At 36.6% G+C, this 22,016-nt stretch overlaps 1 protein-coding gene across 2 annotated transcripts; it reads left to right on the top strand.

The window, feature by feature from the left end:
- The first annotated feature begins 5 nt into the window (after positions 1-5).
- LOC127832503 (glutathione-independent glyoxalase DJR-1.1-like) lies at positions 6-21,693 on the top strand. Of its 2 annotated transcripts, XM_052358006.1 has the most exons (5): positions 6-190; positions 4,955-5,110; positions 6,014-6,083; positions 13,128-13,211; positions 19,067-21,691. In XM_052358006.1, exons 1-5 carry the CDS (start codon positions 26-28, stop codon positions 19,225-19,227), a joined length of 636 nt encoding a protein of 211 aa, XP_052213966.1. In that variant the 5' UTR covers positions 6-25; the 3' UTR covers positions 19,228-21,691. The 2 variants fall into 2 exon arrangements, with proteins under 2 accessions (XP_052213966.1, XP_052213967.1); XM_052358007.1 differs by lacking the exon at positions 13,128-13,211 and having other exon boundaries at positions 19,067-21,693.
- Positions 21,694-22,016: the final 323 nt, after the last annotated feature.

Genomic DNA, 22,016 nt, shown 5'->3' with positions numbered 1-22,016 from the left:
AATTTAGATAACAACATCCGGTTTTATGATCAGTGCAGAAAGATTTCACCGGTTGTCTCAGCTATTATTTCAAAGCCGAGAAATATATTGCACTAAAAAAGCAATCATGACGAAAGCATTGGTGATTTTGTCTGAAGGGGCAGAGGAAATGGAAACTGTCATTAGCGTGGACGTCCTTAGACGCGGTGGTGTAAGTATCGGTCCGGTCAACTAATGTCAAGTTTATTTGACAGGTTACACATCACTAACAAAAGTTGAATGTTACTGTGTCTGGTTGTTTGCTAGAGGGAGTTTTGCAAGTCAGTCTGCTCTTAACTACGCAAGGAACAATAACCACCGCATCTGCTTGTTTATACTTCACACTGGTACACTGCAGACAGCCAGTGTGTGAATGTTATCAATAGTTTAACTGTTTAACAGCTTGTGCGACAACATTGGCCAGTTATTTTATAATTGATATCTGTACGTATTGGCTGCTTTCAGGGAAATTGGGGCTTAAATTTCCAAAAATAAAGCTTAAATGATCTTTTTATGCTCCCCCAAAAAAAATTTGGGGGGAGCATATAGTCACTGCTTCGTCTGTCTGTCCATCCTTCCGTCCGTGCACAATTTTTTGTCCGGGGCTATTTCTCAGCAACTTATGACCAGAATTCAATGAAACTTTATGGGAAGCTTCACTACTAAGAGGAGATGTGCATATTATCAGCGGGTTCTGGTCGGATGATTTTTCACAGAGTTATGGCCCTTTGAAATTTTCAATTAACTGTACATATAGTGCAATTCTTGTCTGGGCTATTTCTCAGCAACTAATGACCGGAATTCAATGAAACTTTATGGAAAGCTTCACTACCAAGAGGAGATGTGCATATTATTAGCGGGTTCTGGTCGGATGATTTTTCACAGAGTTATGGCCCTTTGAAGTTTTCCATTAACTGTACATATACCGTATTTTACCATGCATAGCGCGCAGTTTTTTACCTTCAAATTTCAAAATAAAAATTCAGTGCGCGTAATACATTGACACAACGCTTTCCGGTTGCTAAATTGCAAAAAATCCATTTCATAATGGTAAATCTTCACAATTGCCGCCATTTTTTTTATTGAAGAAAACTACACCCTATAATGTTATAGACTGAAGGGGCCGTTGAAACAACAAATAGCGGGAAAGGTTAGGAATGAACGGGGTAGTAACAGTTTTGACAAAAATTAAAAGAGGAAAAAAATGTCTTTGTTGGTGTTTTCACACTTCTTCATTGATTGTTCATTAAAAAAAATCGAGGTATATCGATCCCCGTGCGTCGCGGTAGTGTTTGTTAAAGTTTTTGTTGTCATGAAAACTTGTTGATTTACAACGCAAAACGTCTTATTTGAACTGAGGCTAATTATTTCAATCATATTTCTCAACTTCGCTTTTGCTTTATTTTGATAATTTAATCCAAAGTTTAATGTTAGCAATTCCGAAAATTTGCACTCTATGTGAATTAACAGTTTGACGTCATCAAAGGAAAGCCGCTTCCTGTCTGCAGCAATAAAGCGACAAGTTTCTCGCCGACAAAATTGGCTTCCTTTGTCTTGCAATCAACATGCCGAACCAATCGTGTTTTTGTTCCTCAATGGCAATCGTCCAATTAAATAATAGCACGTGCAAAGCTCCGTCTTCTAACCTTTTCCAGGGAACGGAGGTGGAGTTCAACGGTTAATTGAGCAAGTGTTTTACGTAAGTTGAGTTCCGATTTGCCGAAATTACTCGGCCCTAAGCATTGAAATGACGAATACATTTATCAATGATTTTCCGATCTCTGCATTAATATGCTACTGTGCGGGTATACTACGTAGGTTACAAACCAACAATAGAGATATAGACTAGTTTTATTTTCTTTCAATAGAGACAAACAAATGATATTTGTCAAATGGCTTTACGCCGATAACACCAACTGTATGGAATTGAGCGTTCGGGTGTATTGTTTGTCTCACTATAAATACTTATTAACTAGACGCAGTGAAGGCGCGAAATACTGGGTCAAACTGGAATTAATGGGGAGCATCTCTTAATGGGGAAATATTTAAGGCGATGAAAAATAAAATGGGATCCACGGACGATTTGTGTAAAATTGGACATTGCAATGTTGCGGGTTTGCAGAAAAAGATGTCATACGATGTTGTCAGCGGCAGGTAATGAAAATGTTACACTGTTAAAATGTGAGGAATAGGTAATAGTGGTTCGAATTTAATGCGCAGGGGTCTTGAAAAAACACGTGCAGTGGGCGGCAATAAGGACATATCAGTGTTCTCGAGAGAATAATCTTAAAAATTGTCGAAAATATAGTGCTATGCAACCCACCCTCCTGATCGTATAAACGCTCCCTACTTTAAAACAAAAAAATAAGCCCCCGAAAAACTCAGATTAAATGATTGCGCAATATAAGAATGGCGGCCATTTTCGGACAAATTTTCAGGTTTTTGGTCTTGAATTCTTTTTTTTTCTCCATTTTGGCTTTAAAAAATCGCATGTGCGTTATACATGGTAGCGCGCTATACATGGTAAAATACGGTAGTGCAATTTTTGTCCGGGCTATTTCTCAGCAATTAATGACCGGAATTCAATGAAACTTTATGGGAAGCTTCACTACCAAGAGGAGATGTGCATATCATCAACCGGTTCTGGTCGGATGATTTTTCACAGAGTTATGGCCCTTTGAAATTTTCCATTGTACATATAGTGCAATTCTTGTCCGAGCTATTTCTCAGCAACTTATTTTGGGAATTCAATGAAACTTTATGGGAAGCTTCACTACCAACAGGAGATGTGCATATTATCAGCCGGTTTTTGTCGGATGATTTTTCACAGACTTATGGACCTTTGAAATTTTCTATAAAATTTCTATAACTACTGACTGGACTTCAATGAAGCTTTATTGGAAGCTTAACAACCTTGAGGAGATGTGCATGTTATTAGTGGGTTCTGGTTAGATGATTTATTTAGAGAGTTATGGCCCTTTGAAATTTTTTAGGTTGCTAAACCATCCATTGTATTATTTTGTCCAAAGTTATGCCCCACAAGACGTTTCCTTTTATCTGAATATATAGTGCAATATTGTGACAAAAAAACAACTTTGGGGAGCATCACCCGTCTCCGACGGTTTCTTGTTTATAAATGATTTGAAAAAAACACGATAAAAGTGATAATTACTTCAAAGTAGCCTCGCTGACAAGGCAAATAAACAAAATCACTTTTAAATCAAATAAACAACCAATGAGTTCTAAATTTTTACCTTGTGGCATTTTTAAGTAAACATCTAAAACGGACCTTTTCAAAGTGTGTCATTAAATGCTTAATATTGATAAATGTAAACATGGATCTTAAAAGCTCCATTTAAAAAAGTTAACTGGGCTCCAAACACTGACCCCTGGAATAAGTCATTTTGAACACTCGGCCATCCTTGCACGTACAAGGAGAGATGTATTTTTTTAGTTATATGTATAAGCAATCATCTTAGTATGAAAAATATAACGGCAACAACAGAACTCTCCAAATTTTTAAATAGTTTAATTTTGTCAATTTACCAAAATGTGAAAAGGTCCCTTTAATGTCTTCTGACTTGCAAATTGAATGAGTTCAATACACTGTCACAGGGTTTTTTCAGCACTGTCTGCGCCTCCGGACAACGGAGGCACTCCCAAAGCAAACGGACCCGATCCCAAACCGAAATTATAAAAAAAAATCCCAATTTCAAAAAAAAAAATAAAAAATTTTTTTTTTTTTTTTTTTTTTTTTTTTTTTAGAATGAAGTGTCTTATAACTTGTGTGACTAACCAGTGTTTGTTTTGGGTAAAAAATATTTGCTATAAGGTTTTGACTGTTCAGTTCTTATCACAGAATGTAACAGTAACTGAAAAACAAAACTGCAGTACTTGAATTAACGTTGAAAATGCCCAATATTGCATCTGTTTACGTAAAGAAGACAAAATAACAAATAAAAACAAATTTATTTATTTATTTGTTAAACCACTGAATTATTTAAGCATGATTAATTCACAATTTTTTCCCAAATGAGCCGTTTCATCGAAGCAAAATTCCCAAAATGACCAATTTTGTCGATAAAAAATTCCCAATTTGGTCAGACTCCTTTTCCCAAAATAGGCAGAAAAATCCCTGTGTCAGATCTTGCATCATGAATAACTTACAGGTTTAGTGGTTGCCTGTTAGCATGGGGCCAGTAGATTTTAGCCCAGGAAACTCAATTTCAAAAGTTGGTTACAGTTGGGCTAAAAGGCAGAGCAACAAGCTTTTTATGCCCCCGGATCGAAAGATCGGGGGCATATTGTTTTTGGCCTGTCTGTCTGTCTGTTTGTCTGCCTGTCATTCATTGTATGTGTGTGTCCCAAAACTTTAACCTTTGTTAAAGTTTTGCAACAACTTAAGTTTGCATTATTGAAGACAGCAACTTGATATTTGGCATGCATGTGTATCTCATGGAGCTGCACATTTTGAGTGGTGAAAGGTCAAGGTCATCCTTCAAGGTCAAAGGTCAAATATATGGCTTCAAAGCGGCGCAGAAGGGGGCATTGTGTTTCTGACAAACACATCTCTTGTTCAAAGATTGAACAACTCAATCCAATTAAGCATAGAATACAAATTGGCGACTGTGGATCAATTAGGCATAGGAAATAATTAAATTCCGGCTCACAAAAAAACATGATGCATTAAAAGTCTGTCATGTCGGCAATATTGTTGTGCAATAATTTAAAGAAAATAGATATTAAGTATTACCGGTAGATACACATAACACAACATGAACATGATTCTAGGCTTGTTATTCTTTAGCAAGGCAACCTAAATTCAAAAGATGGAACACATTCCACAATTTATTTCTTTTGAGGACTGTTTTGAGATACACCACAATGCTATTTCAATTTTTACATGTATTAATTCAGTTATTTCCATTTATTGCAGATTGAAGTGACTGTTGCTGGCCTGGAGGGATCAGACCCTGTCCTGTGCAGTCGGGATGTGAGGATCGTGCCTGACAAGGCTCTCAGTGACACCACAGGGATCTTCGATGTCGTTATCTGCCCTGGGGGAGCTAAGGGGGCAAAAAATTTGGCAGAGGTTTTAGTATTTTTCATGTAAATCTTGAACCCCTAAGTCCAAGGCATTTTACTACCTAACCATTCATTTGAACAAAACATCTTATCTTTTTCTATTTAAGGGTTATGATAGGGTATTCTTACAAGTCTATGGTAATGGTTTGTTATTATCCTTTCTTGGTAATGGTTTGAAAATTCTGATTTGGCATATTGAAACAATTTTGCTTTGGGAAACAGTAAAATTTAATCAGTACTTTTTTGCCGTATACAATAACACTGGATAGTAAATGTGATATTGTATGGTTGAATAAATAAATAAGAAGTGAACTGAATATTTCCAGATTGATGTATCATTTCACTGACATATTGAAAAATACTCACCTAAATAGGCTTGTTAGTCCCCTACCGGTTTTACCGGAGAGGAACTTATGGTTTGCGCTCCGTCTGTCTGTCTGTCAGTCAGTCAGTCTGTCAGTGAGTCATACTTTTCTGGATCCTGCGATAACTTTAAAAGTTCTTAATATTTTTTCATGAAACTTGAAAATGGATAGATGGCAATATGGACATTATGCAGGTCATTTTGTTCCTAGTCAAAAATTCTGGTTGCTATGGCAACAAATAGACTAGAAATACTGCTGAAAATGGTGGTTTTCTGGATCCTGTGATAACTTTAAAAGTTCTTAATATTTTTTCATGAAACTTGAAACTATGATAGATGGCAATATGGAGATTATGCACGTCATTTTGTTTTGTTCCTACGTCAAAAATTCTGATTGCTATGGCAACAGATAAAAAAAATATTCTGACAATGGTGGAATTTCTGATAATGATGGAGCCGGTAGGGGACTTTTATTGCTTGGCAATAGTCTTGTTACAAATGTGTTTGTATAAATCGATTACATTTTCTTTATTTTACTTATTTCAGTCTCCAGAAGTTGGCAGCATTTTACAAAAGCAAGAAAAGGAAGGTCGTTACATAGCTGCAATTTGTGCAGGTAAGCAGCTGATTTTATGCAACACAGGTCAACATTCTGGTGTCATACCAAGCCTTGCTGTGCAAAAATAGGGCTTAATGCATTTGTGTAAAAAATGTCATCAAAGATTAAGACTCATCAGGGACAACACAATGTGCTTTAATAATATTTTGTTGCAAAGAAGTGTCTCTATTTAACCTAAAAGTATTCTTGCTGAAAAATGTTGTTCCTGATAAGCATGTGTGGACTGCACAGGCTAATCTGAGATGACACTTGCAAGTTTAGGCACAGTGTTCACAAAATAAGGCTCATACTTGAAAAAACAAACCAAAAAATGTAAGCACAGACTTATCAGGGATGACACTTTCTGCTTATACGAGATTTTTGCTAAAAAGATACTTTCTTTAAACAGCAAATATAAAAGCGGAAAGTATTGTCCCTGATTAGCCTGTGCTGACTGCACAGGCTAATTTGGAACAACCTTTTACGTACATGCGTTTAACACCTTTTTCACATAGCACAGCTCATATAATTCATAGTTGACAATTTGTGGTAAAATATATATGGGATGCAGTATTATGCCCCCCATTTGCAGAAGAGGGGGTATATTGTTTTGCACACGTCGGTCCGTCGGTCCATCTGTCCACCAGATGGTTTCCGGATGATAACTCAAGAACGCTTAGGCCTAGAATCATGAAACTTCATAGGTACATTGATCATGACTGGCAGATGACCCCTATTGATTTTCAGGTCAAAGGTCAAGGTCACAGTGACTCAAATAGTAAAATAGTTTCCGGATGATAACTCAAGAATGCTTAGGCCTAGGATCATGAAATTCATAGGTACATTGATCATGACTGGCAGATGACCCCTATTGATTTTCAGGTCACTAGGTCAAAGGTCAAGGTCACAGTGACTCGAAATAGTGAAATGGTTTCCAGATGATAACTCAAGAATGCTTACGCCTAGGATCATGAAACTTCATAGGTACATTGATCATGACTGGCAGATGACCCCATTGATTTTCAGGTCACTAGGTAAAAGGTCAAGGTCACAGTGTTTCTATATAGTAAAAAGGTTTCCGGATGATAACTCAAGAATGCTTACGCCTAGGATCATGAAACTTCATAGGTTCATTGATCATGACTGGCAGATGACACCTATTAATTTTCAGGTCACTAGGTCAAAGGTCAAGGTCACAGTGACTCGAAACAGTATAATGGTTTCCTGATGATAACTCCAGGATAATTAGGCCTAGCATCATGAAACTTCATAGGTTCATTGTTCATGACTGGCAGATGACCCCTATTGATTTTCAGGTCACTAGGTCAAAGGTCAAGGTCACAGTGACAATTAAAATATTCACACAATGGCTGCCATTACAACTGACAGCCCATATGTGGGGCATGCATGTTTTGCAAACAGCCCTTGTTTACTCTTTCTGCACTTAAGAAATTTTGACTTCAGGGCTTTCCACAGGCCATTTAACGATCCCTCGCTATGGCGCTTGAATTTTGAAATCAGAGTCCCCAGGGTGCTTGAAATTTTCCGATCAGTGTATTTTTCAGTAAAAGAAAGTGGAGATTGTCAAACAAAATCAAGGTTTCTCTATCCTTGTATCAATATTCCCTGTTTTAAAAGAGCACTTGGTACCTACTTGCTCAAGTAATCGCCATAAACACCACATGGGGTAATGGATAATCCACTGATTAGACACACGTATCGATTATTCTAGCCACATTACACAGTCAATTAAATGCTGACAAGGATGTATCAGGTAACTTTCCTGTCTTCAAACGTTGATGTTCATCGTCCAATTGGTTACGCGAATGCTTATGAGGGCGGGGCTAACTATCGACCATTATTTTTGATTGACGTCGGACACGAAGTAAGAGTTTATCGCAGCTTGATTAGCAAGAAGTTAAACCATTTACGTAATATAAAACCGGTAACTAGTACAGTACAGTACATTAAAGGTTTCGGGCATCATCACCACACCTTTTTACTGTAAACAAGTGTTACCTATGACTCATAATTAATACGAGTGGTCAACAATTAATTACTTATAGCAAGTAAGTTGTGCAAATAACTCCTGTTTACAATTATGCGATAACAATTTTTTTCCAGTACATGTATATTTCATCATGACAATTTATAGAACTGATTCACCTCGTTTTTCTGACATTTATTCGACGCGCAATGCGCTTCAACAAATTTTTGTTGAATTAATTACGCACACTTGTAAATATTTTGTCCGATAATCGATACTTAAAAGACTGATGATGGCAACCGGCCGTAATCCTCGTGGACAACGTTAATTTCATGCATAATTCGGTCAAAACATTTATTCGGCTCTCGTAAAGTGTTTTAACAAATTATCATTGAATTCATAACGCAACTATTAATATTTGTTGAAATCTCAAATGGGTATAATTAAATTTGTAATCCGAAACCCGAAAGTCGATGTTAATGCGTTTTTAATCCGAAACACACTTCCGAATGTTAATGTTATGGGGGAATCGTTTGAGTCGGGATTTTACTATATGTGCAGGACAGTTTTAAAACAATTAAACAATTAAAAAAAAAAATTTTTTTTAAATGACTGGGGGATTTTCTTGAAGAGTCATAGCGCACCAAATGACGTCTTTTGACGCTGTTTTTAGCCGGATTTTTTTCGAAAAAATCTCGGCTTATAGATTGATGTTGTCGGGCGGGCGGGCGGGCGGGGTGGCGGCGTGCTCGAAAATGTTAAAGTTCTTATTTCATGGTATAACTTTGGTATGCTTGGACCTAGAGTCTTCAAACTTGACATGAAGGTTGGCCAGGATTAACAGATGACCACTGGTCATTTCAAGGTCATTCATTTGAAGGTCAAGGTCACTGTGACCTTCAATATAAAAAATGTTAAAGTTCTTATAACTTTGGTATGCTTGGACCTAGAGTCTTGAAACTTGACATGAAGGTTGGCCATAACTAGTTAGTAACCACTGGTCATTTCAAGGTCATTCATTTGAAGGTCAAGGTCACTGTGACCTTGAATGTAAAAATGTTAAAGTTCTTATTTCATGGTATAACTTTGGTATGCTTGGACCTAGAGTCTTCAAACTTGACATGAAGGTTGGCCAGGATTAACAGATGACCACTGGTCATTTCAAGGTCATTCATTTGAAGGTGAAGGTCACTGTGACCTTCAATATAAAAATGTTAAAGTTGTTATAACTTTGGTATGCTTGGACCTAGAGTCTTGAAACTTGACATGAAGGTTGGCCAGAACTAGTAAGTAACCACTGGACATTTCAAGGTCATTCATTTGAAGGTCAAGGTCACTGTGACCTTGAATGTAAAAATGTTAAAGTTGTTATAACTTTGGTATGCTTGGACCTAGAGTCTTGAAACTTGACATGAAGGTTGGCCAGAACTAGTAAGTAACCACTGGACATTTCAAGGTCATTCATTTGAAGGTATCTTACTAATTTGCTAATAAAAAAATTGAGATCAAACTTTCCTAATTGTCAATTCAAGTTCATATTTGTGACCTTAAATGTTATTGTTGTTCATGTATATGCATGCATTCAAAACATAACACAAGGTTTGCTCATGCCTTGAAAAGTACTTACATTTCATTTTGACCTTTGAACAATATTTCAGTAATTTAAGTATTGCATTGACAAAAACACGAAAGGTACTTTCCTGTCATTTAAATCAAAAATCCGGCTTCAATGCGGTCATCTCCGACCGCGGAACTCTTGTTCTTTGAGTTATAACGCACCACAAAACGTTAATTGACACGTTTAAGTTATATAAAAAAAAATTGGGAGGGGACACCCCTCCCGAACCACCCCTATTTGCCCCAGGGCCCCTGACAAAAATCCTGTGGAAAGCACTGGATATGTTAATAATTTTTCAGATGTTGGTACATTATTCAAAATGTATTTTGAACACTAATTTTAACTTTTATTACATCACACAAACAAGATTTGTTAATATCTGCTGGTGACTAAAAGCTTTGTTACCTATATACTGTATTGCATTATAAAAGATATCTACTGAGAATTACCCTTGCATAGTCTAGAAAATGGGACTAACTTGCATCTAATAATGTCTTGATGTCTCATACTTTAACCCTTTACCACTTAGAGACGAATTTAACCCTTTACCACTTAGAGACATATTTAACCCTTTACCACTTAGAGACATATTTAACCCTTTACCACTTAGAGACATATTTAACCCTTTACCGCTTAGAGACATATTTAATCCTTTACCACTTAGAGACATATTTAAGCCTTTACCACTTAGAGACATATTTAACCCTTTACCACTTAGAGACATATTTAACCCTTTACCACTTAGATACATATTTAACCCTTTTCCACTTAGAAACATATTTAACCCTTTACCACTTAGAGACATATTAAACCTTTTACCACGAAGAGACATATTAAACTCTTTACGACTTAGATACACATTTAACCCTTTACCTCTTTATACGTATTTAACCTTTTACCACTTAGATACATGTACATATTTAACCCTTTACCACTTAGATACGTATGTAACCCTTAACCACTTAGATACGTATCTAACCCTTTCCCACTTAGAAGCAAAGTAAAAATGGCTATGTGCAAAAGCAGAAAACCAGAACAGCCTGCGAGTAACTTGTGGTCAATTCAGGTTTTATGCTGTTTGCTGCTCATCAGTATCTAAAGTTTGTAGATGAAGCCTTGAATCTATTAAGAAAGGTCTTAAAATAAATATAACTTTCTAAGGGATTACAAATGTGTAAAACACATATCTAAGTGGTAAAGGGTTAACCCAGTGTTAAAAACATCATTGCAAATGTAACTGCCACAAAAATGGGGAAATTATATTTAAATATATTTTGTGACATTCCGTGATAAATTGTTATTTCCTTTGGTTACTAGTTATATGGTAATTTCCGTTTGTTTCCAGTCATGTGATAATTAAGTTACCAATTAGTTATATGGTATAATGAGGTATATACTGTTGATGACCAATTATTTGGGTACAGGTTATTTAATCTGGTCTCTTGTTTAATGTTACCGGTAATTGACTATGGTAACAGATTATCTTGATTTACCCGAAGAATCTCAAAAGCATTTATCACATTTACGATTATTGTCCTTGGAATGACAAAAGCAGTTCAATTATAAATGTACCCCACCCCACCACAATGCGAAGAAAAAATATCACCAAACTGAAAAAGAGAAAGAAATGTCCAAATTTAACTTGAAATTTGGAGGAAATTTCATCATTTTAAAGAAATTCTTTTAGGGGAAGGGGTCTTTCCCATGGGGGAAGGGGCCTATAGAATGACTTGCTAAAGACAGAACTTCGCCTACACTTCAATGTTCTTCATTTCTAGCTTTGTTTGGTCCTCTTGATATATAGACAAGTCGTGCATGTGCAAATGTTATCATACAAGGTTAACAATGAAAAAAATTGGGCAGTTTTTTAAACTTTGATTTTCTGTAGCAGTAGTATATTTTGTTGTAGACTTAATAAGCATTGCTGTAAAAATACACATCTCATAGAATCATGAACCAGGTTTCAGAACTTGCCACACCAAGAAAGTCAAGTAGACCTTATAGATATATAAAGTAAAATAACTTTTCTTTTGAGATCACAATACAATATGTTTGAAATATTTGGTATGTGAAATTGTATTGTGGTTCTTCACAACCCTTTGTCAAATAATGCCCTTGTGGAAAAAACTGGCTAGGCCTCAAAGTCTAATTTTCATGGTTAAAACTTGCTACATATGTACTACATGGTGAATGGGGGGACTTGTGACTACAGTTACAAGGTCTTCTTGAATTGGCATGGCATAAAACATTGTATTGGACATTGTATTGGTAATACAGTTATCATCTTCAGGATGTCATTTTAGTTGAAATCTTACATATTATTAGGGAATTGTTTGTGGAATGTCTCAAGAAATTTCATGGTTATTGCTTACAAAAAATTTGTATCAGACATTTTTCTGGCTGTATGATAAGAGCCTTAAGAATTACAATTACAATCAGTTAGACAGTAATGGTACTTGAAATGACATTATAGGTATTACCGTAATTACTCTATGTTTTCGGACACTTAAAAATAATTAAACAAATTTGTGTCCCAAAACTTAGATACGAAAAATATTCACAAAATACAGGTGTCCGAAAACTTAGAGTCGAAAATGTAAGTGTCCAAAAATAGTGTCAATTGTATCAACGACTACCGGTAATAGCACAAGCTTGTAAAATACCATGCCGTATAGTATAAATTACAGTTATATATGTTTGTACTGCATTTTTAATAATTTTAAATGCTTAATTTATTTGACAGAAAGTTACTACAAGGTTGTAATTTGACCAAAGAGTTCAAAGATGAGCATGTTATGTACCGATACTCGCTAGTATAAACCTGTAATTAACACAATACAAAAAGCAAACTATGAATTCTTTGTTTGTTCATTTCCGATAGTTGTTGTCTAACAGCTTCCATTGTTCGTAAAACTTGCAATAGGGTGCATCACACTTTGAAGCGTTTAGTATTTATTTTACTGAGAAGGGGTAGTTCCATTGCGGTAGATAATTGAACTGTTAATTGGCACTACTCCTGGTATGTCATAACGCTTATGCAAACGGGCGAAACCATTGATTAATACCGGTTTACAAGGTTATTTACCCAATGACGCAAATGTCATGGTCCGTTGCCCTCAGGCATGCACTTGCCATGTTTTATGATGTTAATCTGGTTGTAAAACCCTATGATAGAAGTGTCACTAGATATTGAAAACAGGACTGAAATTTGGTAAAAAAGCACTGTAAAATATACTGGCCAAAAACTTAGAGACATTAATTATGGACAATAACTTAGAGACATTTATTATGGACAACAACTTGTGTGTCCGAAAATTAAGAGTCACGAAAAATAATTATTTTTGCTAAAAAAGGAGGTCTCCGAAAACTTAAGTGTTTCCGATAACATAGAGTAATTACTGTACCTTTTATAGAGTAAAGGCCAATGTAAGAGATATGGATGTTTGATTGCTTGCAGCCCCTATAGCCCTGGCCAGTCACAAGATTGCTGTAGGCAAGTCCCTTACATCACACCCAAGTGTCAAGGATAAACTGGTGCAGGGTAAACTATTGAACCATAAATTATATTCTTTAATTGTGTTCTATATTTATACTCAGTTTTATAAGTAAACACATTTCACTATATGAATGACAACCTAAAAAATTAGCTAGCAAGCTATTAATTGTATCTATTGTACCTGATTCTTTTATGAAAATGAATGTTAATATGTAACAGTTATGTAATATATTCATGCATGAAGGGCAGTGTCTGGTTGGAGTTATAATATAGTACGCTTAATCATAGGCTGTTTTGAGCTGTGCCTTAACTTTAAAATAAATGTGGCTGTTTGTGTATTGGACCTTACACAAAATGTGTGTGCAATTGGTTGTTTTATAACTGAATCCAGTTGTGTCCAGATGTTCATACCTTCATTGTACATCCCATTCATGCTTGTGTAGTGCAGCACACACTAATCTGTCTTTGCCAACATGAAACATGAATATGTATGTAATGTCAATCAATTTTGTAAAAATTGTCTCAGCCAATTAGCACTCGGGCATGCAAATCAAATACATGCTGTCCATGTGCATACAATAACTCTACTTTTTGGTGACCAATACTGACCTATCTCAACAACAGCAGCGTTGAAGATACAGCTTAAACATTTATCTATTTTTGTCCCCTACCGGTGAAACCGGAGGGGACTTATGGTTTGCACTCTGTGTGTCCGTGAGTCTGTCAGTCAGTCTGTCACACTTTTCTGGATCCTGCGATAACTTTAAAAGTTCTTCATTTTTTTTTTTTATATAACTTGAAACATGGACAGATGGCACTATGAACATTATGCACGTCATTTCCTTTTGTTCCTACGTCAAGAATTCTGGTTGCTATGGCAACAAACATATAACAAAAAAATGGAAAATGGTGGAGTTTCAATGGTAGGGGATCATATTGCTTGGCAATCTCTTGTTAAGATATAAGTTGTTGTTTTTTGTTCAAATACACTACACATTTTTATGCCCCCCTTCGAAGAAGAGGGGGTATATTGCTTTGCTCATGTCGGTCGGTCTGTCGGTCGGTCTGTCGGTCCGTCCACCAGGTGGTTGTCAGACAATAACTCAAGAACGCTTGGGCCTAGGATCATGAAACTTCATAGGTACATTGATCATGACTCGCAGATGACTCCTATTGATTTTGAGGTCACTAGGTCAAAGGTCAAGGTCACGGTGACCCGAAATAGTAAAATAATTTTTGAATGATAACTCAAGAACGCATACGCCTAGGATCATGAAACTTCATGGGTAGATTGATCATGACTTGCAGATGACCCCTATTGATTTTGAGGTCACTAGGTCAAAGGTCAAGGTCATGATGACCCGAAATAGTAAAATGGTTTCCGGATGATAACTCAAGAATGCATAAGCCTAGGATCATGAAACTTCATGGGTAGAGTGATCATGACTCGCAGATGACCCCTATTGATTTTGAGGTCACTAGGTCAAAGGTCAAGGTCACGGTGACCCGAAATAGTAAAATGGTTTGGATGATAACTCAAGAACGCATATGCCTAGGATCATGAAACTTCACAGGTAGATTGATCATGACTCGCAGATGACCCCTATTGATTTTGAGGTCACAAGGTCAAAGGTCAAGGTCACAGTGACCCGAAATAGTAAAATGATTTTTGGATGATAACTCAAGAACGCTTTTGCCTAGGATCATGACACTTCATAGGTACATTGATCGTGACTCACAGATGACCCCTATTGATTTTCAGGTCACTAGGTCAAAGGTCAAGGTCACAGTGACAAAAAACGTATTCACACAATGGCTGCCACTACAACGGACAGCCCATATGGGGGGCATGCATGTTTTACAAACAGCCCTTGTCTTACTTAGTTTTCAAGGTTCTCTTCTGACTGCTAAGTTTAAATTCATCTTTCAAATATTGAAGCCCATGCTTTTCATTAAGATCTCGCAAAATTGTTGATGATATATAATTTTCAAATTCTTTCATTCAGGACAATGGATTGGCACAAAATACCCGAGCATTGTTTATTTGTAGCTTGTATTCATTAACATTACATGAACTATAAAAACAAACCATACATTTTGCAACACAAAATTGCAATACAATTGATCTGTAGGGTATGTGAATTTTAGCAGTGCCCCAGACTATTATTTGGGAAATAGGGTTTTCACCCATTGATTTAAAAAAAAATATGGTGATTTCGGTCTTGAAATAGGGTGAAATGAGTTATAAAAAATCATACCTTAAAATCATTGCTGCTTTCCCCGTTAAATAAAATCCAATCTTGGTCACTTCAACGTATCCATTCAGATTTAGATTACTTAAAAATTCTGTTGAAGCTGCACACTTGTATTGATTCAATAAAACTGTAAACTATTATAATGAACTTTAATAAACTGATGTGTCATAACATCTTTAATTCTTGAAAATGTTTATAATATAAAACTTTAAACTTATAAAAACGATAACACGAATGATTTGTCACTTGATGGCTCTTTCTTTCTTGGTTCAAAAAGTTTGCGATCAATCAATATTTTGGCACAACAATCGCGGATGTTTTTCGACCTCTCTTAGACATTTTTATTTTGCATCGTTATAGAAACTGAAAGTACAGACAGTTTACAAATACATGCACATTGAGCGACGGATTAAATCAGATTAAAAACGCATGTTTGTTGTAAATAATTAGGTAGGATGCTGTAATTAACTTTGAAATCTAGTCTGCAGAGCGTTTGAATAACTTTGACTGTTTTTCTGCTCCTTCATCCAGACACTTGCTGAATAAAAGCGACGTCCCATTACGATAATAATTGCAAAAAGGATATACTGAAAATGAGCAAAGAATATTTTATTGAAGCTATTGTATCATACGCATCGATTTTTAGGAATTTGTGTAAAAGTCAAATTGGTTGCGTTTTCAATACGCATGATATTGTATTTTTTTGCGCTTTTAAACATTTTAATAGGGTGAAAGATGCAGACACGCAGCTTATCTGGGGCACTGATTTTAGGTTATTATTGTAGTACAATAAAATACAATAATGTGGTGTTATGTTATGGCTTTGAAAATAAAGATTTTGATTTAGTACCATTTGAACTGTTCTTGTTTTAAATTGAAAGACCAAAGGGGGTGCTTCCTTTCAGCACCTACCCCTTTTGCTATGCTCTGCTGCTGTACATGAAAAAAAATTGTTGGGAACGGCCTGAAAATAATGAATATCCCTTTATTTACTACTGATATTGGAATACAACGTTACATACATGGTCAGGGTCTCTATGAATATTCACAGATCAAGACGTAAAACTACAACCTGCTTTTTAGCAGGATAGTGCCCTCTTGTGTTGTTATAATAGTCTGGTAAAGAATTGTGTGCAAGATGAACTTTAGGTTATGTTTCCCTGCAAGAAGTATTATCTCTGTAATGACTACAGATATTTTAATTTCTAAATTTTTAATCTGGCTTCTGGATTTTTATGTGAATTTATTGATTAAAGCTTACAACTCCTATTGCAATTTTGTTAAATTATGCCTCTTTGTGTGTATTTAACAAATTGGTCAAAGTAAACATGCGACATCTCCATATCATGTTTTTTTAACCCTTTTATCAATGTGAAGCAAATTGAAAATGGGTATGCACAAACAGCATAAAACCAAAACAGCCTGCGAATAATTCACAGTCTGTTCATGTTTAATGCTGTTTGCTACTCACCAGTATCTAAGGGTTGGAAATGAAGCCTTTCAAACTTGAATCTAGTGAGAAAGGTCTTGTATTAAATGTTACTTTCTAAAGAACTACAAATGCGTCAAAAACATATCTTAGTGGTAAAGGGTTTATCCAGGTCTTCATTTTAAGCTCACACATGTTGGTAGTGTTCACATGCTGTGTGAAGTCATTTACAAAGTTTCATAACTCTGACCTTCAATTTACCATAATTATGCCACCTTTTTATGCCCCTGGTAGGGTGGCATATAGCAGTTGAACTGTCCGTCAGTCAGTCCGTGCGTCCGTCTGTCCATCCGTCCTAGCAATTTAACATTGCCCATAGCTTTTGAAATATTCAAGATAGCAACTTGGCATGCAACTTGGAGCTGCACATTTTGAGTGGTGAAAGGTCAAGGTCATCCTTAAAGGTCAAACAACAAATCCTAGGGAAGTAATCAGCTTTAAAGGGAGAGAATTTCTATTTATCATTTGCCAGGTACAGATCATTTTAACAAGGGAAGTAATTTTTTTTAAAGGGATATCATATAATTAAAAAAAAAACATTAAATCAAAGCAGCGCAGTAGAGGGCATTGTGTTTGTGACAAATACATCTCTTGTTTTCATAAAAATTATGCCCTGTTATGTGCTAAGTCTAAGTGGTCATTATAATATGGTTGCTGACCAAGGGCCACAACTCTGAGCTAATTAAGAGGAGTAATGTCCCTTTATTACTGATATATAATTTAGGTTAGCCACCCTTCACCACTTACATACGTATTTTCACGCATTTGTAGTCCCTTAGAAAGTTACATTTAATTAAATACCTTTCTTACTTAATTCAAGCTTTAAAGGGATCTTTTCACGGTTTGGTTAATTGACAAAATTAAAAAAAGTTGTTTCAGATTCGCGAATTTTGGTTTTAGTTATGATATTTGTGAAGAAACAGTATTACTGAACATTTACCATAGTCCAATATAGCCATTATATGTATCTTTTGACGATTTGAAAGCCTAAAAATTATAAGCATTGCAACACGAAACGATTTAATAATTTGGAGAGTTCTGTTGTTGTCGTTTAAATTTACGAAACTACGAAGATTGCTTATTTAACGTATAAAATACTTATTCAGTGTATACCCGGCGGAATTGCCGAGAGGGCTAATGCGTTTTTACTTTAGACTAACTCCAGGACTCCGGGGGTCACTGGTTCGAGCCCTGGTACCGGCTACTTTTTTTTCCTTGTTTTAATTTTATTCTTGATTTTTTACTGGAGCTTTTAAGATCCAATGTTTACATTTATCAATATAAAGCATTTAATGACAAACTTCAAAATATGACAAAAACTGTGAAAAGGCCCCTTTAAAGGCTTCCTTTTCCAACCCTAAGATACTGATGAGCAGCAAACAGCATAAAACCTGAACAGACTGCGAGTTACTCACAGGCTGTTCTGGTTTTATGCTGTTTGCACATAGCAAATGTCACTTTGCCTCTGAGTGGGAAAGGGTTTAGAAGAAGAATGCCCCTTTTGTACTTGTATAAAGGTTTATGTTTGCTAATCCAATAACGTGACTTTACATTTACCAATCTTGATAAAACTTTGGATATAGCAAGTGTGCATGGAGAATTGTAGCAGGGTTTGGTATAAGGAGAACATATACTGCCTTGCTATATGATCTAGCATTATAGCGAAGTGGTAGAGTGTCTGGCTGATTTGGAACCATGGTGGTCGGGGATTTTTCTGGCTGGGTTACATAAGCGCCCAACGTAAAAAAACTACTATGTATGTCAGACGTCCCACAGATGTAATGGCAATAGAAAATTCTTGGAAGAATTTCAGAATTTTAGGGATTTTAAGAATTTCATAATTGGAGCGGATGTATGTAGCAGGGTCCAGTATAAGGAGAACTTATACTGCCTTGCTATATGAGCTAGCTTAATAGCGACGCGGTAGAGTGTCTGTCTGATTTGGAACCTGGAGGTCCCGGGTTCGATCCCCATGGTGGTCTGGCTAGGTTACAGAATCAGCATTAGGGGCCAGTTGTTGAAAGTCCCTGTTGCTTAAGAGCAATAGTTCCATGATTTGGCTTGTGTGTATTTATACTCTACAGTGTTAAATTGCTTGCTTCCTAACCTAACTGCAAAATTGTCACCATGACAACATTGTTTCGACTGTGTTTCAGCTGGGTACAAATATTCAGAAGAGCGCGTTGTGCAGGACGGGAAACTGATCACCAGTCGGGGCCCCGGCACCACTTTTGAGTTCGCGCTAAAAATAGTTGAGGTCCTCCAGGGGGCAGAGAAAGCCAACTCCCTTGTGAACCCCATGCTGTTGAAGTTATAATGAAGGAAAACACCCTTTGTGAACCCCATGCTCTTAAAGTTAAGATGGGAAAGTGATTGTGGATATGGTGTGGTTGAAACTGCAGTCAAGTTCTGGTACTCCCGTGTTGAATCTTCAGCATGAATTGACGGATGATGAGTGGAACTAAAGATTGGTGTAGTGTTGATGTGTGCCATTATTTTGTTGTATAATATGTTGCTTTAAAGGCCTAGATAAGCTTTGTCATAGCCAGCTCGTCATGTCGTGTCGTCTGCCGTAGGCATCGTGCTAAAACCTTAACATTGGCTCTAATATCAAAGTGCTCCCACCTACATTTTTATGCCCCCCTTCGAAGAAGAGGGGGTATATTGTTTTGCACATGTCGGTAGGTCAGTCGGTCTGTTCGTCCACCAGATGGTTTACGGATGATGACTCAAGAACACTTAGGCCTAGGATCATGAAACTTCATAGGTGCATTGATCATGACTGGCAGATGACCCCTATTGATTTTCAGGTCACTAGGTCAAAGGTCAAGGTGACAGTGACTCGAAATAGTAAAACAGTTTCAGGATGATAACTCAAGAACGCTATTGATTTTCAGGTCACTAGGTCAAAGGTCAAGGTCACAGTGACTCAAAACAGAAAAATGGTTTCCGAATGATAACTCTAGAACCCTTACACCTAGTATCATGAAACTTCATAGGTACATTGATCACGATTCACAGATGACCCCTATTGATTTTCAGGTCAAAGGTTAAGGTCACAGTGACTCGAAACAGAAAAATGGTTTCCGGATGATAACTCAAGAACGCTTACGCCTAGGATCATGAAAATTCATAGGTACATTGATCATGACTGGCAAATGACCCCTATTGATGTTCAGGTCACTAGGTCAAAGGTCAAGGTCACAGTGACTCGACACATTAAAATGGTTTCCGGATTATAACTCAACAATGCTTAGACCTAGGATCATGAAACTTCATAGGTACATTGATCATGACTGGCAGGTGACCCCTATTATTTCTCAGGTCACTTGGTCAAAGGTCAAGGTCACAGTGACAAAAAACGTATTCACACAATGGCTGCCACTACAACTGACAGCCCATATAGGGGGCATGCATGTTTTACAAACAGCCCTTGTTGAAACTTCATATGTAGCTGCACATTGTTGAGTTCTAGATGCCACACCCATTTTTGGGTCACTAGGTCAAAGGACAAGGTCACTGTGACCTCTAAAAAAAAAAATCTTTTCTTTTGACAAGCTTTCATTTATTAGCTCATCTATTTTTTGAAAAAAAAATTATGAGCTATTGTCATCACCTTGGCGTCGGCGTCCGGTTAAGTTTTGCGTTTAGGTCCACTTTTCTCAGAAAGTATCAATGCTATTGCATTCAAACTTGGTACACTTACTTACTATCATGAGGGGACTGGGCAGGCAGAGTTAGATAACTCTGGCGTGCATTTTGACTGAATTATGTGCCCTTTTTATACTTAGAAAATTGAAAATTTTGGTTAAGTTTTGCGTTTAGGTCCACTTTTTTCAGAAAGTATCAATGCTATTGCATTCAAACTTGGTACACTTACTTACTATCATGAGGGGACTGGGCAGGCAAAGTTAGATAACTCTGGCGTGCATTTTGACAGAATTATGTGCCCTTTTTATACTTAGAAAATTGAAAATTTTGGTTAAGTTTTGTGTTTAGGTCCATTTTATTCCTTAAGTAACAAAGCTATTGCTTTTATACTTGCAACACTTGCTAACTATCATAAGGGGACTGTGCAGGCAAAGTTTTTTTAACTCTGACTGGCATTTTGACAGAATTATGCGCCCTTTTTATACTTAGAAAATTGAAAATTTGGTAAAGTTTTGTGTTTAGGTCCACTTTATTCCTACAGTAACAAAGCTATTGCTTTCATACTTGCAACACTTATTAACTATCATAAGGGGACTGTGCAGGCAAAGTTATGTAACTCTGACTGGCATTTTGACGGAATTATGGGCCATTTATACTTAGAAAATTGAAAATTTGGTTAAGTTTTGTGTTTTGGTCCACTTTACCCCTAAAGTATCATAGATATTGCTTTCATACTTGGAACACTCGCAAACTAGCATAAGGGTACAGTAAAAGGACAAGTTGCATAACTCTGGTTGTCATTTTTACGGAATTATGGCCCTTTTTTGTCTTAGTAACTTTGAATATATGGTTAAATTTTGTGTTTCGATCCACTTTACTTCTTAAGTATCAAGGCTATTGCTTTCAAACTTCAAATACTTACATGCTATCATGAGGTTACTGTACCTGGCAAGTTGAATTTTACCTTGACCTTTGAATGACCTTGACTCTCAAGGTAAAATTATTAAATTTTGCTATAATTGCCATAACTTCTTTATTTATGATTAGATTTGATTGATACTTTGACAAAACTACTCTTACCTGACATACCACACTAGACTCCACCCAAACCATCCCCCGTGCCCTCCCCCCCCCCCTCCCCCGAATCCCCCCCCCCCCTTTTTTTTTTTTTTTTTTTAAGATCATCTCACAAATGACCACCACACCCTCACACTATACCCCCCCCGACCCCACCCACTCCCCAAATATTTTTTTTTAAACGGTTTAAAAAACAAAACTATTTATTTTGATTATTTTATGTTTGAAATACCGTCCAACCATCGCACCCAAGAATCCCCACCCACCCCCCCCTCCCTCCACCAGAATCCCCCCCCCCCCCCCTAATTTTTTTTTTTTTTTGTTTTTTTTTTTTAAGATCTTCTCACAAATTTCCACCACACCCTCGCACATTACCCC

The sequence above is a fragment of the Dreissena polymorpha genome, chromosome 5 (assembly GCF_020536995.1).
Source record: "Dreissena polymorpha isolate Duluth1 chromosome 5, UMN_Dpol_1.0, whole genome shotgun sequence".
Taxonomy (NCBI): Eukaryota; Metazoa; Mollusca; class Bivalvia; order Myida; family Dreissenidae; genus Dreissena; species Dreissena polymorpha.
Note: the sequence above shows the minus strand (reverse complement) of the source record. Positions and strands in the feature narration are given on the sequence as shown.

What these genes read in the sequence shown, in the direction of transcription:
- LOC127832503 (XM_052358006.1), top strand. Translation starts at nt 26, where the DNA reads ATGATCAGTGCAGAAAGATTTCACCGGTTGTCTCAGCTATTATTTCAA. An exon ending in GGGCAAAAAATTTGGCAGAG is followed by an intron (nt 5,111 to 6,013) that starts GTTTTAGTATTT and finishes TACTTATTTCAG; the next exon opens with TCTCCAGAAGTTGGCAGCAT. An exon ending in CATAGCTGCAATTTGTGCAG is followed by an intron (nt 6,084 to 13,127) that starts GTAAGCAGCTGA and finishes GATTGCTTGCAG; the next exon opens with CCCCTATAGCCCTGGCCAGT.